The sequence below is a fragment of the Urocampus carinirostris genome, chromosome 12, assembly GCF_059441175.1.
Source record: "Urocampus carinirostris isolate Australia breed hairy pipefish chromosome 12, RoL_Ucar_1.0, whole genome shotgun sequence".
NCBI lineage: Eukaryota > Metazoa > Chordata > Actinopteri > Syngnathiformes > Syngnathidae > Urocampus > Urocampus carinirostris.
The window spans coordinates 6,292,871-6,317,483 of NC_142360.1; the positions used below are offsets into that span (position 1 = coordinate 6,292,871).

Genomic DNA, 24,613 nt, shown 5'->3' on the forward strand with positions numbered 1-24,613 from the left:
CTCCAGACTTCCTGTGTGGAGTTTGTATGTTCTCCCCGTGCTTGCGTGGGTTTCCCCCGGGCACTCTGGTCTCCTCCCACTTGTAAAACATGCATTTCAGGTGAATTGGCCGGTCCAAATTGTCCCTAGGTTTGAATGAGCGAATGAGTTGTCTGTCCCTGTGTGCCCTGCGATTGGCTGGCAACCAGTTCAGGGTGTCCCCTGCCCACTGCCCGGAGATGGCTGGGATGGGCTCCAGCCCCCCCCCGCGACCCTAATGAGGATAAGCGGTGTAGCTGATGAGATGTATTTCTATTATTATTATCATATATTTATTATTTATTTATATAATTCTATTATATATCACAGTATTCCACATTTTATTACTATTTGCTTATTATTTCTATTTCTTAACAATTGTAATTAAAATAAACTTTTTGGTTTGTATTTTATTAAAGATAGGTGTACCGATACCTGGCGGCATCAATACTCAGGGCAGCATCAAATGACCTCTACTGGCCGAACAGTGGAAAAAAAAAAATAACTAATTGAAATGTGTTGCATGGAATTTCAAGATCAAATATTTTGTTGGGATTCAAAAATTGTTTGTAGGTAAGGCAGGATTGGCATCTGTATTCGGAATCGATTTTGACTGCTAAAGTTTTTGCATGAATACTGCTTTAAAAACATTTTGGAATATGTAATTTTTTAACAAATTTTATTATAATAATTAATATGTGTGCACTGTCTATGTGTCGTACTGTCTACATGTGTGTCTTAGTGTAGTGTGTCCTACCATTGTAGGCTGAGAGAAACGCAATCTCAATTCTCTGTTAATGCTGCAGTATTGACAATAAAGCTGAATTTGATTAAATATTATTATTCTTAATACAAATGAATTGGTTAATATCTTACATGATTCGAAGAGAGTGGAAGAGCAAATGAATGGCACATTAAATGAACATTTATGATAACTGTATACCATATTTACTAGTGTATAACGCACATGTTTTTCCATTATATACAAGGGTTGACAGTAACTATGCAATGATTGATTTGTTGTCAGTGGGCAATACAAGACGAGACATCTCTTCCTGCTGGCTTTTATTGAAACTTTCAAACGCAAAAAAACAAGTGGCAACAACGGAAAAGCGGCAATGATAGCTGTAGAACAAGGAAGTCCGGGAAATTGGGGGGAGTGGTTTGGATATAAACCTGTGTTTTTCCTCTGACATAGGTCAGTCTACTCATGGTGAAAGACGCATGGTGAAGTGTGTGACTGAACAAAAGACTGATTTAGTTTAATTCATTTTTTTTAGGGGAAGGGGTATTGTTGGCTGTGTGCTTGTGGTATCGTCTTGGCTCTGTGCACCGCCGATCGGGCCGAGGGCAAAAAAAAGCTTGTGTGTGTTGTGGAGAACCAGATGGTTTCAGCCCATGCTTGTCTTCAGCCAGTTCAGTCAGTCCGATTTGTCTACTCTTTGGCCTCCAGAAAGAGCGTCTCCTGTGGGAACAGCTTGGCATCTAGTAGAGTCGATACCGGATCCAACTGTGTGATCTAAGGACCAATCAGAGGAGGCGAGATGTTGTAAGGTGTTAGCAAAACAAGCAAAAAATGTCATATTTGTCGAGAACAGGAATGGACAAACTATGGTAAAACAATTTTTTTTAAAGTGGTCCCAAAAAATGTTGCTTTGGCACAGCTCTTGTCCCCAGTTTCCCCAATAGTGGCCCTCTCCTCTACGAAAATAGAATTTTGGGGGTTTTGTGGTGTTATTTATTAAACACACTGGTTGAAGGGGGACAATTTCCTGTTGAGTGTCTTGGGCAAGTAGAGCCTGGTGGTGCCTATTCCTGTCCTTGAGTATTATTGCTTTTGTGTCCCTTTCCTCCATATAAATCAATTCTTGATAAAAACAAGTTGTGTACTGCATTATATATATATATATATATATATATATATATATATATATATATTCATATTCAAATAATAATGTTGTTTTGGTCCGGCTCTTCTCCCCAGTTTCTCTATGTTACCCCCTCTTCTATAAATAAAAATTATGTAACGCATTTTATATATTCAAACAATGTCGTTTTGGTGCTGCTCTTGTCCCTTCTATCCCTTTGTGACCATCCCACCCCCTAAAAATATTATTCTCATGAAACATTATGTACTGCATAGTATATAACGAAATCATGTTGTTTTGGTTCCGCTCTTGTCCCCAGTTTCACTTATTAGGCCCCCTTTTCTATGAATAACTGACTAAATAAATAAAACATTATTTACCTCATATATCATATCAATTAATGTTGTATTGTGTTGCTTTCATGCTGTTCTTGTCCCTTCTATCCTTTTGTGGTCTTCCTGTCCCCTAAAATATATTTTTTTTCATGAAATATTATGTACTGCATTGTGTATACTAAAAATAGGTTGTCGTTTAGTTGCCGCTCTTGGCCCCAGTTGCATTTTGTGGCCCCCTCTTCCATAAAAATAGATATTTTATTAAAGATGATGTAATGCATTGGGTATATTCAAATAATGTAGTTGTTGATTTGGCGCCACTCTTGTGCCTAGTTTCCCTTTGTGGCCCCCTTGTTTCAATTCGTATGATAAAAATGTTCCACATTACAGGTTTTATGAGCACTCACTCAAGACAAAACTCAAACCTGGCTCACCTCCTTCCTTAGTAATAGACGCGTACCAATACCATGTATTTGTATCAGTGTCATCGAAATTTTTTTTTAGGTATCAGTAGAAATTCGTTTACCGGACAAAGAGGCCTTGAGCCTATAATCTGTCACAAATGTTGTTTTCAGGGTTCATATAGCTCAAGGCAAGTTAAACTTAAGACCTTTTAAAACCTTTTTAATGTCTTTTAAAATAAAATTTAGGACCAAGTCGACAAAAACACACAATTTAATCAAACAAAACATAAAAACACAAATATTTCTGGCCCCCAATTGACCCTTTGCACATGATGTCCTCCCCAGCAGAATGACATCCATGCTGGACGGCAGAAAAGCCCTATAGCGGTCAGCACTTGAATGAGCATTTGGGTAACAAATATCAATAACCATGACAGAAGCGTATAACACTTTTTACAATGGTGATAGAACTGTATCTCTTTTAATGAAGAACAGAAGACCAAAAAGACTCGAGTTGTGCTGAGGCGCAACACTGGCAGCCCTGAAAGTTTCCAGGATTTGCAGCGAACCTTTTTTTTTACAAATTATGTTTGATGCATTTCCGAGCAAATGTATGTTAAGTAGGTACGAGTCACGTCAAAGACACTTAAAATAATAAGTTAGCTAGTGCTAACTAGCCATGTCAGCGGCTTACTGTTGCCATTACTTAATACTTTTGTGATTAGCCAGGGATTCAAAACAGTAATCTTCCGAAAATCACATCTACTGAAAACTTGTGCTCTACCATGAAAATCAGTACGCCGAAATGAACTGCCAAATTATCAATGGATAAAATGATAGACGAACGTTCGGAAGAGAAACGGCGTTTCTCCAAAATAAATGTTTTGAACATGCTCAAAAGAGATTTCTATACAAGGTGCAAATGCCCCGTGCTTTACTCTTCTATTACATTCTCAAAAATGTAGATACAAAGTCATTTAAGAAACGTTGGCGCGAAGGGAACAACAAGGATGCATTTGTTGTCAAAACAAAGTACAGTAACGCGTACCAGCTACAAAGAACTGGTAAACATCCAGACTTTTATAAGCTTTTAGATCAGCACTGGTGTATAGAGATTCTCGATTTAGAATATAGTGTGTTACAGATAATGTGGACTGAAGTCAGGCAAAGTAGACAATTTGTTTAGATGAGTGAATATGTAAGGAGGACAGCATCGCTCGCTAGCTAACATTGCTAATGTTATCTTCCGTTTCACTAAATAGCACTTAAGCAATTTTCGACAGCTGCTCAATATTTGTTTGACTTGTCAATGGTGTTGATAAGTATAGCTTGTTGCTGTTGTGTAACGTTTACTACCCTCAGCCAAGGTTTGCTTCCACCTACTGCCGTCCAGCATGGTGTTGTCATGTGGTTAGGTCACGTGAGTGCAAAGGTCAATACATGTTGCTTCATACAGATTAATTGCCGCAGCTTATAGCCATGGCGAAAAACTTTTGTTGGACAGCCACTTCTCATTAAATTTACACTTCCCAATGGTGCAAAGTTAAAGTCTCTGTCTGAAGTTGATATATATATTGCAGGTAGACATGTGTCTGCTCTTAAAAGCCTGACTGAAACCAGATCACCTCTTAGATAGTTACTTACTTTGGGCACGCGATGATGCCATGCAAATCTTATTAATGTGTTCACATTTTTAAGACTTTCAAAAAGTGGATTTCAGGCATTTTAATTCTAATTAAGGCCTTATTCTTAGAATAATGAATTCAATGCCTGTTACGACTTTTCAAAGATCCACAGGAACCCTGTCTTTTCAACAAAATATGAAGGCCAAATGTGATGCAGTTCGTATTGTACAATGCGATACTCAAAATGTGTTTTATCCGAGTCAGATCACAAAGCTTTTCCTGCTACTGGTAACCATGGAAACCAGTAGTATCTGTTTTATGGGGAGAGTAAACTCCTATCCGACAAAACGGTTGGAGAGGGATGGACGATGCCAGGCTGTAGTTGCCCAAGACACACAACAAGAAGTGATGCTTCGACGACCCTGGTGGTTAAGGGAGCCGTGGACGTTAAGTGCTTAAGACTAACGAACAAAAGATAAACAAGTTTTTCTGGGTGCCACCCACCATGGAGCTGATCGAGTTAACGGCTGCAAAGGAGGGGATTGGACCTCAACTTTTTTTTCTCCTCTTTTTTTCTCAAAACAATCCTGCCTCTTGGCTTACGTGAGCTAATCGGTGTTGGGATTGTGTTACATGGGACCAATCTAACACCTGGACGACAACAAGACGTATTTGGGGGCTTATCTGGTGACGGCTTTGCCGGCCCCTCTGGTTAGGAACCCGATTGTAAGCGCATAATTAAGCGATTCCCTGTACATGCTCCGCTGGATTGAAGGTTAAGCCCAGCGTAGTAAAGGTCGACTCGAGGACAAAAAAAAAAAAAAAAAAAAAAAAAAAAAAAACTATTGTAGGGACTGAAACGTGAAATCTGACCGTCAGCTAGTTAAAAGAGAGTCAGTCGTCGAACTCACAGGTTTGCCAGAATACTGATACAAACTAGAGGGCCTATAACTAGAGTGTTTCGATAAGTCAAGTCAAGTCCCGTTTATTTGTATAGCCCTTTATCACAAGGCGTCTCAAAGGGCTGGACGGACCAGATTATTGCAAACTACAGACTATTAAGACATCATCCCCTGATGTAAAACCTACATGAAGGCAAAGAAAAACTCAAAATCCTCAGCATGAGGAAAATGAAGAAACCTTGAGAAGGGACCACACAAAAGGTTATCCCCCTTCCAGGATGACCAGTCTACAATGGATGTTGCATTAACAAACAAAAAAATAAAAATAATTAGATTTAAAACTAAATATATGTGTCACTAATTAATCACATTACTCATGAAGATTAAAAAAAAAATTCATTCATTTCTATATTTACGTATGCAATTATTTTTCTACTTTGTTTATTATTTCGATGATTGATTAGTTAGTTACCATAAGTCATGGTCCACAAACAGATTTTAACCTAAGTTTGCACATTCTTTAAAGGAAAAACATTTAAAACCATCCAAGACTGATTATTCATATTTTGTATGTAGCACATGAAGCTACGAATGTTGTAAAGAAATCAAAACTGAGATTAAACATATTTTCCAGTAATTAATCACGGATTAAAAAAAAAATGGAAGGGAAAAAAACACTAAACGTAAGGGGTCTGATAACTGATACAATCCCGCTTCTGGAGACTAATTCCTGAGGGCTTATTTTTTAACTGCATGCAATATTTAGGGGGGGGGGGGGGTGTATCTAATAATATACAAGTGCTCTAACAATGAACATTACACATGCCTTGCCCAAAAAAAATCTATATATGTAATGCTTATCAAATGGCATTATCTGAAATGTACACATTGGTAGCTAAAATAGACAAAAATCAACTAATTGTTATTTCGTGCATTAATAACATTGCAAAATACAGAAAAAAATATTTCAATGAAATACTATACAAGCTCTTTTAAGTACATATACATAATAAACCAAGAGGTTATAAACGTACAGGTGAAGAAGTTGAGAGACTGTTTAACCTACGAGAAGGCAGAACAAAATGCACTGTGCAAATCAGTGTTTCTGGCACTGTGAGTAAAAAAAAGTGGCATATTTGGATATACTGTAATGCCTATTTGTATGTCATCTGTACCACTGGTGGCCTAGTGCTAAAATGCTAACGCATTTATCGCAGCCATCTGGGTTCGATTGGCGTTAATCTGTGATATTTTTCGACGGATTAATCATAGCAGCATAATAAACTAAGTGTATATAGAAGCTAGCTCTCAATTTCATGCGCCTTAAAGTCCAGTGCGCCTTGTGTTAGAAAATTATATATGAACAATGACTATTTTTGGGGGGTGGGGCTTATAATCCTGTGCCCCTTATAGAAAGAAAAATACGGTACGGTTGATGTGTTGCGAGTGCCTGGGGGTTATCTTACATTCTACATCTAAAGAGGCTTAGGTGGATGTGGATCCATCCTTTTTTTAGACACAGGCTACAAAAAAATGAAGTCATTAAATGAGGTGAAGTTGGGGCGGCCGTATCAGCATGGAGGCAAACCTCCCCCCTGTTCCCAAAGGTGTTTGGAAATGTCACTGCGACGCGCTAGGCGCCGGTCTTGACCTCATTTCGCGCTGCCATTTAGACACTTGACTTCTCAGCGGGAGAGGGGACGGGCTGCCATATCACCTCCTTGGCAGGGGGGGCCAAGATGCGTGCAATCAGGCGGCGTCCCGAAGGCGCTCCTTTTCACCACCTTGGTAGCAAATGGCTGACATGCTAATAAGGGCGGCAGTATGTTGTGACAACACGACATCAGGTAGAAGTAAATGAGGCTTTGGGGGTAAATGAGGCTTTGGGGTGGGGCCAGGAAGTGTGCATCTGGCTCCCAACTTCGTAGGGTAATCCCTTGCCGTTTTGCGGTTGCACTGTCGCGTCCTCTATTACTGTAATCCCTCGCTACTTTGCAGTTTTTACTTCACGACCTCGATGCATCACAGGTTGAAAAATCCAAAATCCATCTAAAATGAACTTCACTGTAAGAACATTGAGTTATGTTTCATGCATGTCAGCTCTTTTATTCAGTAATTTCCGCCCTAAATGATCAGCACACGTGTGGCTGCGCTCCATTGTCCCAGGACAATTATTGCTGAGAGTGAGGGCCAGCACACCATACGTTAAAACTCGCAGATTTTTGCAGTCCCCACTAATTGCAATAAACAAGGGATTACAGTGATATGTTCCACTGCACTTTTAATATAAAGTGCACCTACAAATCAAAAACTTGCCAGGAATTCCAAAGTGCACTTCAAAATCTGATGCGCCTTCTACACCAGGAAATACAGTAAACAACATTGGAATTGCATAAATAGAAAGGAATGCTACTATATAAGGTAACCATTAGTGAATGAATCAGTTCATTTTAATATTAGAAAAAACGTGTTTCATAAAAGATAAAGTAAAGTTATTTTGGCTATTAAAGTACAGTGGGACCTAGCTACTTCGCGGTTCGACGTTCGCGGCTTCAGAGCTTTGCGGTCTATAATGGTAAAAAAAAAAAAAAAAAAAATTTTTTTTTTTTTTGAAGGGGCGTCGCTGCTTCGCAGATTTTCACTTTGTGCGGGTTTTTTCGGCGGAACGTCAGCGGACGCGGGATAAGGCAGCCGGCTGGATGGGACGGGGAGTCGGCGGAAGTCACTCCCAGGCCGCGCGACGGAGAGAGTTCGGCGGACACGCAGTCACCCTAATAAGGATAAGCGGTGCAGATAATGAGATGAGATGAGATTTTTTTTTTTTTTTTTTTTTTTGAAGGGGCGTCGCTACTTCGCAGATTTTCACTTTTAGCAGGTGGTTTTGGTCCCCATTAACCGGGTCTAAGAAATAATAAAATTAAAAAAAAATTAAAAGAAAAACTTTTTTTCCCCCCTTTCTTTTTGAAGGGTCGTCGCTACTTTGCAGATTTTCACTTTTTGCGGGTGGTTTTGCTCCCCATTAACCAGGTCTAAAAAATAATAATTAAAAAAAAATGTATATATATATATATATATATATATATATATATATATACATTTTTTTATTTTTTTTTTGAAGGTGCGCCGCTACTTCGCTGATTTTCACTTATCGCGGGTGGTTTTGGTCCCCATTAACCGCAATAACCGAGGTCTTACTGTAGTTTTAATTTCATCCACCTTATGGTCAGATCCAAATAAGTAAACCAATTAACTTATGCTATAGTGCAGGGGTCAACAACCTTTTGAAACTAAAAGCTACTTATTGTTATTGATTGACACGAAGGGCTACTAGTTTGATATGCATTTCTAAAATGAAAACTTACCATGTTATTAATATTTGATTATCAAGTAGTAATTATTAGAAAATGAGTTAAGAAGGCTTATTATATAAAACACAATGCTAGTTAGAAATAATATTTCCTGGAAAATTAAAAAGACCTATAACTATTAAGCTAATTTCAAAACCTGTCCGCGGTCTAGAGGTAAGATCTTGGGCCTGAATCCAAACCCAACCCAAATTTCAGGGCCGGCTTTCATGCATAAAATGTCAAAGTCAGGCCGGACCGGGCTTCTCTCTCTTTTAATTAATTAATTATCAACTCGTCATGTGTTTCTATATTTCTTTTCTTATATGGAGGTACTGTACAGTCTGCACTCTACCCTGACGACTTCGGAATGGTGATTTTTGCCGTCTCCGACAGGCTGTTCGTCGTTGGCAACGGCAAATATCCTGTTTTTGAGGTATTCAAGGTAGCGTGCATGCTGCGCATCTCTGCGCCAGGCTTTTTGTTGTCGGAGACGGCCAAAATCACCTTTCCTCGCCGCTAACAAAGTGTGAAAATTCAGGTTTTTGTCACGCTCGTGCTGGTTCGGGCTTTTATACTCACTAGCCGGGGTGGGCTGGATTTTGTAGGCCCCATCTTACCTCTACCGCGGCCCGCGCATGGGAACCATGTTGGAGATCCCTGCTAACAGTGTATATAGAATACGGTTCCTACTTTTCAAAAATAAATTTTATCAGTGTTTATGGCACAGATTCACTGCAAAAAAAAACAAAGGAATACAGTATTCGAGTGTTCGCAGAAGAATTTTGTGCTGGGGTACGACAACGGCGCGCAGCATCTGATTCGGAAAAAGAAAAAGTAGGGAAACAAGATGCCACACTGACACAGGAGACGGGCGCCATCGGTGATTGTTTACATTGTTATCCAATTAACAGACCATAAGCGTGGAGGCATCTGTCAACAAACAAAGCTGTCGTTTGTTTTGGTTCTCGCCTCCTGTGCCATCGCCACCGACGAGCTCCGGCTTGATGTTCGATTCTCATCCGTGTCAATAAAGTTTCGGGAGTCACGACTGAATCCGTGACCTGAACCGAATCGAGTCAAGGGTCGGGTTTGAAAATGTAAATTTCAGGGTTTTTAACACCTTTCTCCTTGCCAACCAAATTCAAGCCCCTTTAAACCACTTTCAAAGCTGATTTTACAATTTGTCCCAGTACCAGCATCTTAGTCTTTTCACCTGTTTTCATAGACCCGATGAGGCTTCACATGCCGACGCCATACTAACTAATGCCAGCTGCTGTTAGTCACAAGGGAAGAAATTCGATTGCCAAGCAAAGCCACCAGAGGAGGCGTGTCAGTCAATTTTAAGCATCTTGATTTATTTTTCTTTATTTATACTTAGTCTATCAAGTCAGACCGCTGGGAAACATTGCAACAATGTCAAGCATTTACAAGCACTTCGCTCAAAATCAAAGTTTTTTTAAAACCTTCGAAATACACTCTTAAAATTCCAGCATTTTAAGGGATTTCAAGCACCCGTACCCTAGTGGTGTAAAATACGTAATCAGTTTTTTTTTTTTTTCGTTTGATAAATACTTCTCCACAACCATTTTTATCTGAATTTGTATATGTACAACAATTGTAACTAGAGGTGGGATTAATTGAAAACTGATCAAAATAATAAGACTTCTACTGGACGCTGCTCATCGATTCAATTCTTTTAATTTCTATTCTTACTTCTACTTTCATTTTCACTTTCAAATGTCAATTTAAACAAGCCAGTTCACTGAATCGATCTAATTTTGATGAAATAATTTTTCTTATTCTTACTTCCACCTCCAAACACCAATTTCAACAAGCTATTTTGCTGCACCAATTCACTTTTTATTCAATTCATTTTTAGATTATTTCTCCCATTTCCAAATATTAATTCAAGTAGGACTGCACACTTAATAAGATTTCGACTGAATCTGTTCTTTTAATTCATACTTTTGCTCACAAATACCAATTTACATGAGCTCGTTCACGGAGTTGAATTAATTTAGATTTATACATTTTTTTGTTATTCTTGCTTCCACTTGCAAATACTAATTTAAGTGAGATGCGTCACTGAATTGATTCAATTTAAATTTGTTTTTTTTTCATTCTTACTTACCCTTCCTAATACCAATTTAAATGAGCTAGGTCACTGATTCAATTTTGATTTAATTTATGTGTTCAATTTTTACTCCCACTTCCGACTGGAACCGTCATTTCCACTTCCAAATACCAATTTGTTCACTGAATTGATTGAATTGTTATTTTTTATTTCTTACTTTGGGGTGGGAGTAGTTTAAGAGGTAGGGTGCTCGCAGGTTCGATTCTCGGCTCCTGTGGGTTAAATGTGGAATTGGCAAGACACTGAAACCCCAATGCCCTGGATAGGCAGGTAAGCGCCTTGCATGGCTGCTTCTGGCCATCTGTGTTTGATTGTGTGTGTGTGTGTGTGTGTGTGTGTGTGTGTGTGTGTGTGTGTGTGTGTGTGTGTGAATGGGTAATTTGATCTTCCACTTCCAATTACCACTTTAAAGATTACCTCTAATATCAATTACTATGAATATAATTGCAGAAAATTCTATTTTTAAAAATTCAATGATTAAAGTAAATTACTTAAAAAACATGTGAATCGGATAAAAGTGAAATGCACGGATATTTAGTTGCACAAAAAAATAGTAGTTTTATCAAGCTATTTATTTATTATTTATCAGTTTTATTTTATCGTTGGGTGTGTATCTGTGTATTAGGCAATATGACTGATTTAGGAAAATCCATTCAATATCAGCTAAAGGGACCCTTCGCTACTTCGCCCTTCACTTATCGCTGATTGTCTCCATCGTGGGTTTTGAATTAAATTTGTTTTGTTTTTGTTGTTATTGATACCAACCTGTTGTGTTCTGCAAACAGCAGTTACTGATCAGAGGGGGCGCACTTTTTGGGTCAGAGTGACTGCATGTGTCTACTGTGTCGACTGTGATAGGCTGGTGTATTGAGTCAATCAAACAGCAGGCGGGCAGTGCCTCTGTAAACATCCTAGGAAGCATAAAGTCTGCTATATTTTAGCAGCTCATTACATTTTGAATTAAAGGAAAGTCAAAAGAGCGCAAAGAAATGCCAGCGGGTGCTATGTGGATTGTTATCGCGTAAGGGAATCGACTGAGGCGGCGTCGGAAGGGAAAATATTAGCCCGGCTGCTGGTCCGGCCTACTGCTAACGGCTAGGCCAACAACTCTGCTAAGCCACCGCTGCGGACCATGTATCTTTCCAACGCCAGGTCTATTAGCCATGAAGCGAAAGTGGGAAACCGCTACATTCGGGATGGTTTTATTTTAAACATCGTGGGGATGTGACTCAATTAGAGGACACCTGATGCTAGCGCGCAGCTGGCCAGCTGCTTTCTAAATTGCTTGAAGACAACCTCCAAATTTCGTTCTACTTTTGTATAATGACGACTGCATTTGTGTGTTGTGTGTTATTATTTTTAGATCTATAGTTTTTATGTTTTTGGCCGAAAAAGATGAATGCGTATAGCATGTGGCTGACGGCATAGAGAAAGCATTTTTTTCTATTTTGTATTTGTAAATGTTGTATTCTCCTGGATTTACTACTCTCACGGATATAAGAGGACATTGCCTGCACATTATTATGAACACAACGACTTCGACATGGCGGCGCTCTTTTCCGAGGTGGTGGAGCCCGGGGGCTTCATTGGCGCGCCCATGGGAGGAGTCGGCGCGCCGTTGTTCCGGTAGATAATGGCCAATGAGAGGAAAAGCGGGAGGACTTCAGAGAAGGCTTGCCAGAGACTCGGACGACACTAGTTCGGCTAAGTCAGCCATATTCGATGGAGTTCACTTAGTTAAATTAATAATGAAATTAAATCTGCCCCCGTGTGAAAATATCGGCTTTTTTTGTTCATCTTTTCCGTCATGGCGGCGCCCCTGTTCGGCTGCGGCTGCATCGGCTCGCAACAGTTTTTTACACGTCGGCCATAAGACCCAGTCTTCGACTCAGTTTTGACGGCGCACAAAGTCGGCTCGAACTGCAGATTAAGATACGATCGCAGCTATGTCAACAAGACCCAGCGGCCTACAAAGCAGCGAAGCAGAGTGGCAAGACAGCGGCGTGACCGCCGGACGAGGAAGCGAGGTTGTCGGGCCGGGCTAACAGCTAGGCTAAAGGCTAAACGCCTCTCCCATCCATTCTCCAACGTTCGCTCTCTGGACAATAAACTGGACCATTTACAAACTGGAAGTGGCATCGAACCACGAGATGACGAACTGCTGCGCTAAAATTCTGACGAAGACATGGTTAATCTTATCTATCCCGGCTGACGTTCAAAGTAACTGTGAGGGTCAGATGTATCGACATTTCGTTCTGTATACACTTGAATACGAATGACAATAAAGTAAATCTGAATCTGAATCTGATTGTATTGTCACCGTTGTCAGATAATAAGTTATCTCGAGGTAGGTTAAATCCTTTGGGGGCTTTTATGAATGTGCAATGCCACTTGGCAAATTTTCACAGGTGGTTTTGTTCCCCATCAACTGCGAATACCGGTGGGCCGGGTCGGACTTTTGATAAACAAATGTGTCCGTACGATGTCACCAGTCACTAAAATATGTCACGCCTCATACCATTGGAAAGCTCTTGGGATTGGCGATATGATGAATATTTCAAAATATACTCATCAGAGAAACCTCACGATCAGTCTGAAACAACATACCCGAAAACTATAAACTATAACTCACAATTACGCCCCCTAGCCATCTTCAATTTGAATGTCCGCAAAAATGGCTTTGGTAATTCCAACGGTGTAAAATATTTACTCAAAAAAAAAAAAAAAACTATATTGCAGACAGATAAATGGAAACAGTTCTACTTTGAGGATGTTGCCTCTTGTAACCTGTTCATTTTGCCTCATTATTTCAGTTTACAAATAAAGAGACTTGTAGAATTATTCCCGATATGGTAGTTAGCCTTCCCCTTTCAATTGTCACCTTTTCCATGATGACGTTTTGTCCATGCTAGTTTGATTCATGTACAAAGCACAAAGTTATATTAAACTTGCGTCTTTCTCAACACACATATTCCACCTGGTTTTGAGTTTTTCCTTGCCCTCATGTAGGTTTTAGATCAGGGGGTGGTGTCATACTTATTGAAACATAAATATTTTGTTTGTTTGTTGTACATGATTCAATTGTTTGTTTGTTTGTACATGATTCAGATTGAATCGTTTCTTGTACATGATTCAATTGTTTGTTTGTTTGTACATGATTCAAATTGAATCGTTTCTCCGGCGCCGTCACGAATGGCAGCCACTCCAGCAGCTCCCGTGTTATTTTCGATTGTTCTCAGTTATTTTCGATTGTTCTCAGCTTAGGGATGCTGCTGGAAAAGTGAATTTCCCTTCGGGGATGAATAAAGTATCTATCTATCTATCTATCTATCTACTAGTCTGTAGTTTGCAATAGTCTGTGGTATGTGCAGCCCTTTGAGACTTTTTAGTGATTAAGGGCTACTCAAATTAACATGACTTGACCCGTCTCACTCTTACCCTGTCGCCATAAATTAGCCGCATCATTGCATAAGCTGCAGAGTTCAAAAACTCTGGTTCATAGTTTGACTTTTACGGTAAAGGTTGTCGAAATATTCAGAATCTTTAATAAAAAAATAAATAAAACCCTTGTCATAAATCTAAAGTTTCTGGACAAAAAAAAAAACGATTAAATGAAGATGAAAATATGTAACTTATGCAGTCAAGTAGAATTATTTTCCAAACCAAAAAACACAGATTTTGTAATTATTGCTAAAAGTTTTGGAAGTTGATTGTATTTTTTTCCCCGAGACTTCTACAACAGAATAAAATCACCTGAACCGAAGAGTTGCTAACCACTTAGCTATTAATGTAAAACACGGAGGTGGCATTCATCAACTCCTCAGCATGACACAAAAGAAAGCCAAAATAAATACGGAGGGATCGGGACATAATAAAACGTGCAGCTGAAATAACGCTTTCCTAAGAGGCCATTACAGGCCCTTGGAACGTTAATTAAAACCAAATAGCTGTTCCGCTTTGGAAAACCGGTGTTGTGTCGTGTTTATTTGGCCAATTACAAAAGCAGCGGGAGATCATTATCGGCTGCAAGGAGCAGTGATGAGCGCCGGCCAGGGCGGCGACGCAAAACGACAGGAGAGCGTCACGCAAAACAATCAAGCACAGAGGAGAAAACTGAGCAAAAAAAAAAAAAAAACAGTTTACATTAAAAAAAATAAAAAAATAAATAAAGGATTTAAAAACCCAGTGTGTATAATATAGCGACCCCCTAGTGGTGTAAAATAATTTGTTCATTTAAATAAAACATTAACTAAATACTATTAGGCAAACTCGCATGAACTGTCTAATAAACATAGCTTTTTAAAGAAATTTGTAATTATATTAGACAACTTGAGACAGCCTTTGGAGAAGCAGACATCTTTGGCTGCCATCTTATGACTACGGAAGCCCGAAAGACCATTTTACAAATCTTACAAAACTTATCCTAGTGGTGCTTTTAGCTATTAATGCCCACTGACCGCACACAGCTGAGCCCTGAGCATGCAATGGTTGCTGGGCCAGTCACTCAGGCATCTTGGACTTTTTACCACTGTTTCCTTCTCTAGCCACTCATGTTAGCCACTCATGTTGGCTGCAGGTTATGGTTTGCTTCTAGCTGCTATTGTTATTATTGGCTGCTGCTGCTTCGTCTTTTGGTGTCGCTTGCCTTCCACAGCTGCTCATGAAAGTGAAAGTCAGTGTCCAGTGATTCAAGCTTTGTGGATTTTTCTCACTGTTTCCTTCTCTAACCACTCATGTTAGCTCCCTAGCTGCATGCTATGGCTCACCACTAGCCACAATTGTTATAGTAAGCTCCCCGTGTTAGTCCATCACTATTCTGCGTTTCACAGCTGTTATTGCAAGCAAATGTTGCAGAGTACCGTCAGTCATCTTCCACTATTTTCTTTTCTAGCCATTCATGTTAGCCACCCGCTTGCAGGCTTTGGCTTGCCTAAATTAGCTATTTCTAATACTAGCTGCCCCTGCTTAGTCCAACCGTGTCTCTCGCCCTCAAAAACTGATTGTTCCGTGATTTAGCGTCCGATAGTTGACACATTCTGGTTTGCTCTTGCAATCTTTCACTGCCCTTTTTAATACAGTAAGACCTCGGTTATCGCAGTTAATGGGGAACAAAAACACCCGCGATAAGTGAAAATCGGCGAAGTAGCGGCGCACCTTCAAAAAAAATTAAATAAAAATGATAATATATATATTTTTTTAATTATTATTATTTTTTAGACCCGGTTAAGGGGAACAAAACCACCCGCAAAAAGTGAAAATCTGCAAAGTAGCGACAACCCTTCAAAAAGAAAAAAAATCTCATCTCATCTCATCATCTGCACCGCTTCACGATAGGGTTTTTATTTGCGCCGCACCGTGGGTGCCGTTCGGTCGCTCCCGCGAGCGAGCCCCTAACCCGCGGTGCGGGTACTTTCGGGTGCGATACGCACGACACCGCGACAAGCCAAGCGGGTCGGGCGCTTGGCGCGGAGGCCGCTGTTAGCGCGCTACACGGCCCTCGATGGCCCGTCTGTCGGCCGCGGGGGAAAGGGGTAGCTGGGGGGACCTGTGGGGTTAGGGGGGGTGTTATGCCGAGAATTGCATCCCCTGTCGCAGGAGCGCGCACACATCACTCCTGCTACTACAACCACTTCTCGGCAGGGATGCATTTCTCGCCATAACACCGTGCTCGGGTCGTCGGCCGAGGGGGATTCCCCAATTACGGGGGTGCCGCGCACGTCCGCCGCCTTTCACCCGCCGCGCGCGGACGGCCGCCTGTCGTCGCGCCACGCTACTGGGGTCGTCAGACGATCATGCCCGCCGCCTTTTCTCGCGTCGCGCCGTGTGACGCCACGTCCGCCGAACTCGCTCCGTCGCGCGGCCCAGGAGTGACCCCCGCCGCATTTTGTAGAATACAATCGCGCTTTATTGTTTAAGTAAACGCGTTATATAGACTACGATTGCTTAATTGTTTTAATTAGCTCGCTTTATTGTTTCAATATGCGTTTTACATAGAATACGATCGCTTTTGTTGGAAGAGCGAATTGTGGTGAATTGTAACACACTCTCACGTTAATGCACCGCTCAGATTTTGAAAGCAGAAGAGGAAGCAACTTTGAATTCACCTACTCTTAAAATAAACATATATATATATATATATACACCATAAATTCCGGACTATAAGCCGCTACTTTTTTCCCTAACTTTCAACCCTGGGGCTTATTCAGTGATGCGGCCAATTTATGTAATTTTTCTAACGGCCGCCAGTGGCGCTCGAGTACAAAAGGTAAGATTTAGACTGCAACTTCTTAGCTTGTGCACGAATTAATTTATCGTAGAAACATCCTCATCATGCAAATTGCAATAAGAAAGGCGCATGACGCAACTTTCAAGCTAAACGCAATCGAGCGGTCCGATAAAGAAGGAAACAGAGCTGCCGCACGTGAACATTACTTTGCGGTCGTGACGCCATCGTGTTTTTGAATAAGGGAACATGGGACGACGTCTATATGTTAAAGCCTCTTTCCCATACTGGAGCAAGACGACTTGGATGAGGTCAGTTATAAGGAGGAAGATGAGGATTGTTTACCGTGCTCATTACAAGTACGGTATGTTTCTTTAACCGAGCTGTTTACTGTGTTGCGAGCGTGTTTCTAGTAGCGTTTTGCTACCCTGTCACAGGCACGGTTTGGGATGAAAGTTATAATATTATTATTAAAGCTTTGAAAACTCTGTGTACCGTCTTTCTTTGTAAATATGTGTAACCATGTATAATATGTATTTGCAACTGTATATTTTTGTAATGTATTTATTTTAGAAACTTATTCTGATATGTTTTGTATGAGCAAATGAGAAAGAAGGGGCGGGGCAAACGCGGGCTGACGGTAAGTGGAGTCAAGGTGAGACGTGTTTGTGGACGCGGCCGACAATAGTGGATATATATTTTTCCCACCCTTACCTTTGGAAATATACACTTTTTCCTTGGATTACTTTCAACGGGCAACCAGACTGTGCAGGTCTGCATTAAATCTTAAGTACCGGTATCATTTTCCGCTCAATAAACCGGCTGTGTTTTCTGGACTGTATCGGGTATAGGTTAATTTCGTGTTAGTATTGCGTTTTTTCAATGTGGGCGCATGCGGCTATATACAGGTGTGGCTTGTGTATGTACAAAATCGGTTATCCTCCCGAAATGTGGTGGGTGCGGCTTATAATCAGGTGCGCTCTATAGTCCGGAATTTACGGTATACAGGGAGTGCGGAATTATTAGGCAAATGAGTATTTTGACCACATCATCCTCTTTATGCATGTTGTCTTACTCCAAGCTGTATAGGCTCGAAAGCCTACTACCAATTAAGCATATCAGGTGATGTGCATCTCTGTAATGAGAAGGGGTGTGGTCTAATGACATCAACACCCTATATCAGGTGTGCATAATTATTAGGCAACTTCCTTTCCTTTGGCAAAATGGGTCAGAAGAGGGACTTGACAGGCTCTGAAAAGTCAAAAATAGTGAGATATCTTGCAGAGGGATGCAGCACTCTTAAAATTGCCAAGCTTCTGAAGCGTGATCATCGAACAATCAAGCGTTACATTCAAAATGGTCAACAGGGTCGCAAGAAGCGTGTAGAAAAACCAAGGCGCAAAATAACTGCCCGTGAACTGAGAAAAGTCAAGCGTACAGCTGCCAAGATGCCACTTGCCACCAGTTTTGCCATATTTCAGAGCTGCAACATCACTGGAGTGCCCAAAAGCACAAGGTGTGCAATACTCAGAGACATGGCCAAGGTAAGAAAGGCTGAAAAACGACCACCACTGAACAAGACACACAAGCTGAAACGTCAAGACTGGGCCAAGAAAAATCTCAAGACGGATTTTTCTAAGGTTTTATGGACTGATGAAATGAGAGTGAGTCTTGATGGGCCAGATGGATGGGCCCGTGGCTGGATCGGTAAAGGGCAGAGAGCTCCAGTCCGCCTCAGACGCCAGCAAGGTGGAGGTGGGGTACTGGTATGGGCTGGTATCATCAAAGATGAGCTTGTGGGGCCTTTTCGGGTTGAGGATGGACTCAAGATCAACTCCCAGTCCTACTGCCAGTTTCTGGAAGACACCTTCTTCAAGCAGTGGTACAGGAAGAAGTCCGCATCCTTCAAGAAAAACATGATTTTCATGCAGGACAACGCTCCATCACACGCATCCAAGTACTCCACAGCGTGGCTGGCAAGAAAGGGTCTAAAAGAAGAAAAACTAATGACATGGCCTCCTTGTTCACCTGATCTGAACCCCATGGAGAACCTGTGGTCCCTCATCAAATGTGAGATTTACAAGGAGGGAAAACAGTACACCTCTCTGAACAGTGTCTGGGAGGCTGTGGTTGCTGCTGCACGCAATGTTGATCGTGAACAGATCAAAGCACTGACAGAATCCATGGATGGCAGGCTTTTGAGTGTCCTTGCAAAGAAAGGTGGCTATATTGGTCACTGATTTGTTTTTGTTTTTTTTTTGAATGTCAGAAATGTATATTTGTGAATGTTGAGCTGTTATATTGGTTTCCCTGATGAAAATAAATAATTGAAATGGGTATACATTTGTTTTTTGTTAAGTTGCCTAATAATTATGCACAGTAATAGTCACCTGCACACACAGATATCCTCCTAAAATAGCTAAAACTAAAAAAGCCCCACTCCAACTTCCAAAATATTCAGCTTTGATATTAATGAGACTTTTGGGTTCATTAAGAACATGGTTGTTGTTCAATAATAAAATTAATCCTCAAAAATACAACTTGCCTAATAGTTCTGCACTCCCTGTATATATATATATATATATATATATATATATATATATATATATAAAATATACTGCCGTGCAGGTTATACTGAATGTTCCGGCAACAGATGTAAAATTGATTCATACGGCTCTTTAGTGCCGTTGTTTATTGTATTAGAATCTCAAGTTTTGTCTGAGAATCCTACTGGAAGACTAAGCAGAGTGGTGGTGGGGGGACTGTACAGTGTCAAGAAAGAGGGAAAATAATATTCTGGTGTGACAGTTTGGCCGTGTGCGGAAGTGTATGGAGGAACGGTGACCTCGCTGGCCATAAGAAAAAGTGAAGAAAATTATCTATTGGAGAGAAGTGAAACATTGAATCCCTCCTTCTCTCAAAACAATCTTTTTCGAACTTGCAGACAGTCGTGGAAAGGGTTAGTTTCCTGAGCACGGCTAAGCCCCGTACAAATGGTGCCAGTGTAAGGCCTGCTGTAGCGCTGAGGAGATAAGCCACCGGGACGCCATCCTAACAAGGAGTCCAAAAATTGGATGGGCATGAATCGGTGCCGGTTTCCAGAGCCAGCGTGGGAGAAAAAAAAATCTAAAACAGCGGAATTGTATGGCGGACTGTTGTACTATTGCTAAGCAATCCTAATAAAAGTTTAGGTATATTTTTTACCCTATTTTTTCAAGTAAAAATACTCACGTTAATATATATTTTTTTTTTACCAAAAAAACATGGCCTACTGTTATATCAGATAATCACAAATATATATACTCATTATATCAGTTTGAATTTGTTTTTACACAAGGTATATTTTTTTAAAAAAAGCACAAACCTAATTTGGGAAAAATATACTACTGAAATTGAGCAATTTTTGGAGCCAATGGGGCTTTTTTTGCCTAATACATTCCAAAAATCTCGTCTCGTCGTCTTCTTTTAGTAGTATGCTGATTTTGGAGCACTTATTGAAGAAGTTTTATAACTAAGCACTTGCATTGTTTGATTTTTTTCCTCTATGTTTTCTTCGGACAACGGAAGATGTCAACATTCCAAATGCAATGGTTATCCATCCTCTGATCCTGGCAGAAAAAGAGCGAGAGCGTCTGCACGCTCTTTCTCATTTAATTACAACTCCGAGCTGCAGGATTAAACCGGGGCCTGTTTTCCCAGCCTTGTATTTTTTTTTCTACTCTCTAAAAATTCATCTGTGACGCAGACATCTTTTTATTTATCTCGGTCTATAACACGTTAGCTGTTGATAATAAATAGAAAACTGTGAATCCTGAATGTGGCTAAGTTGCAAGAAGCGCATGTGATTGCTTGAAAATATGCATGGATGTTAAGTGTGTGAGCTGACGTATGGTGTTTAGTCTCTGTAGACCACTTTTGCACTGCTTGGGCAAGCCTACGCACCGTGCGAGACACACACACACACACCTCAGTGCACTTTTAATTAATGAAAATCTCAGCAGCAACTTCGGCTAATTAAAGCAGCAGTTAAAACAGTGCTCGTTAGCTGGGTGAGCAAGCACTGTTAATAATTTGCTTGAGAGAGACACAGGAAACACAGACTAAAACACGAGGCGCTGACAACTGTATCCTAGGTCCCCGTGTTCACAGACGTCACGCTAAATAATATGCAGAGGATGGACAAATTGGCAGTCTGCTTTTGCTTTCAATATTACTGAAAGAAAGAAGTAAAACTTAAAAAATAGGGATACAAACCTTCTATGAATAACAACAAGTTGAGATATATATATATATATATATATATATATATATATATACAGTACATTATCTATTCGAAGGATTACTCTTGGCAGAATTTGAAAGCCTACTCGCACATTTTTGTACGTGAACAAAGCTGAATTTCAGCCAGCAACAGGACATTAAGGCTGCTGTTAATAATTGTGAGAAACCACAAAAGACCGAGCAAGCTGGACACAGCCAGAGTGTCTGAAAAGAGCCAATACCTGCAGTTGGTCAAGGCTGGTGTGTCTATAGCTTGCAGCCAAGTGGAAAGAAATCAAGGAAAGAAGGACACAGTGGAAAATAGTTGAAAATGCCTTAATCATAAGACTCTGCATTGTTGGCTTGCATTACTGTGAAAGGCCAGTGAAACTGAGCAACGAAGAAATAAACTTACACAGAGGAGCTAACTTTAGCAATCTCTGCAAGCTGTGAGTAATAGCCTGCAACTAAGTGCCTGACATAAGTAGCTAGAGCAGTGGGAAAAGAGTCAAAGAGTCATGGAACAGTGAAGGACAAAGCAGGAGAAGCTAACAACAAGAGTGGTTAGCGGAGAGCTATAGCCTGCATCTAAGAGATTAACTTGAGTGGCGAGGAAACAGAAAAGTGGAAAAAAAGTAAAATGCCTGAATCAATTGACCCTGTGAAACTGAAGGAGTGAATCTTTACTTACCCGGAGGATCTTACAATAACAATCCCAGTGAGGCAGAGCATGCATGAGTGGCTGGAGAAGGAAACATTAAAAAAAAATGCGAAAGATTCCTGAATGACGACTCTACCATGACCATCACATTTGGGGCTCATCTGTGTGGCAAGTGACTGTTAAATGCTGAAAAGCACAATCGCGACAAGCTATATTCGAAAGTGGTCATCGGGCCTTTCGTAGTAGTGAGATGGCTGCGACACGTGTCAGCAAAGGGGGTTTAGAGTAACATAATCACACTTTTTTACAGTAATCAATAGTCAAATGCACTACTTACATTTCTACGAGGGAAGGTGGTGAGGAGCTTGAACTCCTCGAAGGGGTATCCTTTGGAAGCCACAAAGTCGAAGAGGACCTGGAGCTTGCAGCCGCCTAGGAAGCGTCGTTCCAGAAACTCGCCGCTAGGCGTGCGGATCCGAAGTTTGCTGACCTGCTCTGCAGATTCCTCGCCGGGCTCTGGCGGGAGGGTCTGCTCCAGGGACAAACGGATGGCCTGGTCGAAAGCAAACCAGGAGGTCAGTACAGCACATTTGAAAAATTGAGTTCTTTGATCATAATAAATGAAAAAAACTGACATTGTTTGTCTACTGCAACAGCTGCATGTAAACTTCAAACATATTTTTCAAAGTATGCATGTGTGTTCCCATATATGCTACAATTGCATGTTGACTGAAGGCAAGGGCGCTTTACATACAGGTGCTAATGAAATGCAACTGTAAAGCAGCGCAGGTTAACCTGTGGTTTGCTTAAATGAAGCATTGATATTCATTTAAAATTAATGTAATTCATGCCATCTATTATGAGCCATGTCTTTAAATACTTGTGGCTAGATTTTCTCTGTTATCTGGGGTGAATAGTAAATGTTTAAACTAGCTTTAAATCAAAAGTAAAAGGGGGTTAAAGATTTATCTCCTTATCTCTAAATCAAGAGTTAAAATCAAGTTTAAAGATATATAATTGAAGGACTAAAGCAACCGAAATGCACTTACCGGTAGTCTGTAGTTAAAGCAGCTTTAATGCTGTAACACAGGTTAAATTTGCTAGAAAGCCCTAACACAAGAACTAAAAGCAATTTTAAAGATTAAAAACACAATATTAAAGCAGCTTAAAGATGTAACTCAAGATGTAAAGCAGGTTTATATAAACCTCAGGTAATAAAGCAGACTCAAAGAATTGACTCTCTAAGATTAATAAAACTTTAAAGCCTAACTTTAAAGCTGTAACTATAAAGTAAAAACCGCTCTATTGCTTCAACTCTTGATAAAAAGCTTTACCTGACAGCATTTTCGATAGCTCTTTATTGAAGGTGATAAGGCGCTTAATTTGTGACTTTTCTAGATAGTAGTGCCTGGGCCCAGCATTGTAATAGAGTAGCCTTACACCTTGTTGGTTCATATAACAGATATGGACACAGAGCAGAAAAGGCAAGAAACAACATTTGCTTCAGATATGAAGTAATATGTAAACATTTATTTCTTTTTTTGAATAGAAGGCTTTTGTCATTACGCAAAGTGTGAATGAAATTCTAAGTTTCCCAATGCAGTGCATAGTGACGTAGAATTAAAAAAGTAACATAGAATGTAAAAGTAGTGCAATTATCAATATTACTAGAAATAATTTGTGTGTGTGTGTGTATATATATATATATATATATATATATATATATATATATATATATATATATATATGTATTTTTACACAAAAAAGACGGAACACAATATAAAAACCCACTAGACCGCAATTGAGATAGCGGCTATCAATGAACGTGACAAACTATCTGGTTCAAGGGGTCTCAAGCTGCAGTTTGGACACCTACAAATTCTACCTTGACTTTTGTGTGCAAATGTGGCGTGATTGGGACAAAATGGACCCATTCACCTGTCAAGACTTCGCAAAGGAGCTAATCACCCCTCGTGTTTGGGAGAAAGCGTTTCAGCTGCCCCGAGAGACCCCCCCACGCTTGTTGTTCCTGTTTGGCCAGCCGGGGAGCATATGCTGTGACAACACGCCCCGGCTTTATTTACACACCATAATGCAATTATATTTCATAAGAGTGTACAACAGTAGCTCATTAGCAGCTTCTGGCGCTGGGTGGGCAGAGTGGCGCTCGTGCCGCGCTCCCTCAGGTGTAGGCTGATGATGCTGACTGAGTTCAAGGAGCCCCCCGGGGACAAACGAACACACACACAAATAACAGATTGAGGCTGTGCGTGATGCTGGAGTTAGAAATGGGGAAGCATCGCAAAACACACGCGCAGGTGAGAAGCAGCGTCCCTGAAGAAACCAAAAAGTGAGCCGGGCTTGGTGCTGCACCAGACAAATAACCTAGCATCTATTTATTTATTCGGTGATTCCCAAAAATGTAAATAAACAAGCGGCGGTAAACCTGACAAGACAAGAACGCCTATAAAGTGTGTAATAATTCACCACTGGAGGTTGTTGCAGCTTAGAATGGAGCTGAATGATTTGCATTAGAAGACACACACCGGAAACGAGAAGGATACCACTGTAAAAATTCAGAAACCTACTTCCAGCATTTCTATAATAATAGCCTGCAGGTAACATGAGCGACTAGAGAAGGAATCACTAAGGATAAAGTTCGATTGCATGACCAGCTGTGTGAGTGAAACTGAAGGACAATTCAGGAGCAGTTATCAATAACATGACCGACGTGACGCCAATTCATACATCTGACAGCGAGCGCTAAGCCACACCCATCAAGTTAAAGTATCCATGTATCACAAGCAGAGCAAATATGGCAGCCAAAACAACAACA

General features: G+C 40.5%; 1 protein-coding gene across 2 annotated transcripts in view; it reads right to left on the reverse strand.

Moving 5' to 3' along the window:
- Nucleotides 1-1,066: 1,066 nt before the first annotated feature.
- The window catches only part of faf1 (Fas (TNFRSF6) associated factor 1), a 118,052-nt gene continuing 94,505 nt past the window's right edge, over nt 1,067-24,613 (reverse strand). For both annotated transcript variants that reach the window (XM_088348810.1, XM_088348809.1), the window contains exons 18-19: nt 22,115-22,330; nt 1,067-1,537 (exon numbers count right to left, since the gene is read on the reverse strand). In XM_088348810.1, coding sequence (XP_088204936.1) covers nt 1,454-1,537; nt 22,115-22,330 — 300 coding nt within the window. In that variant the 3' untranslated portion in view covers nt 1,067-1,453. The remainder of the gene's footprint in view (nt 1,538-22,114; nt 22,331-24,613) is intronic.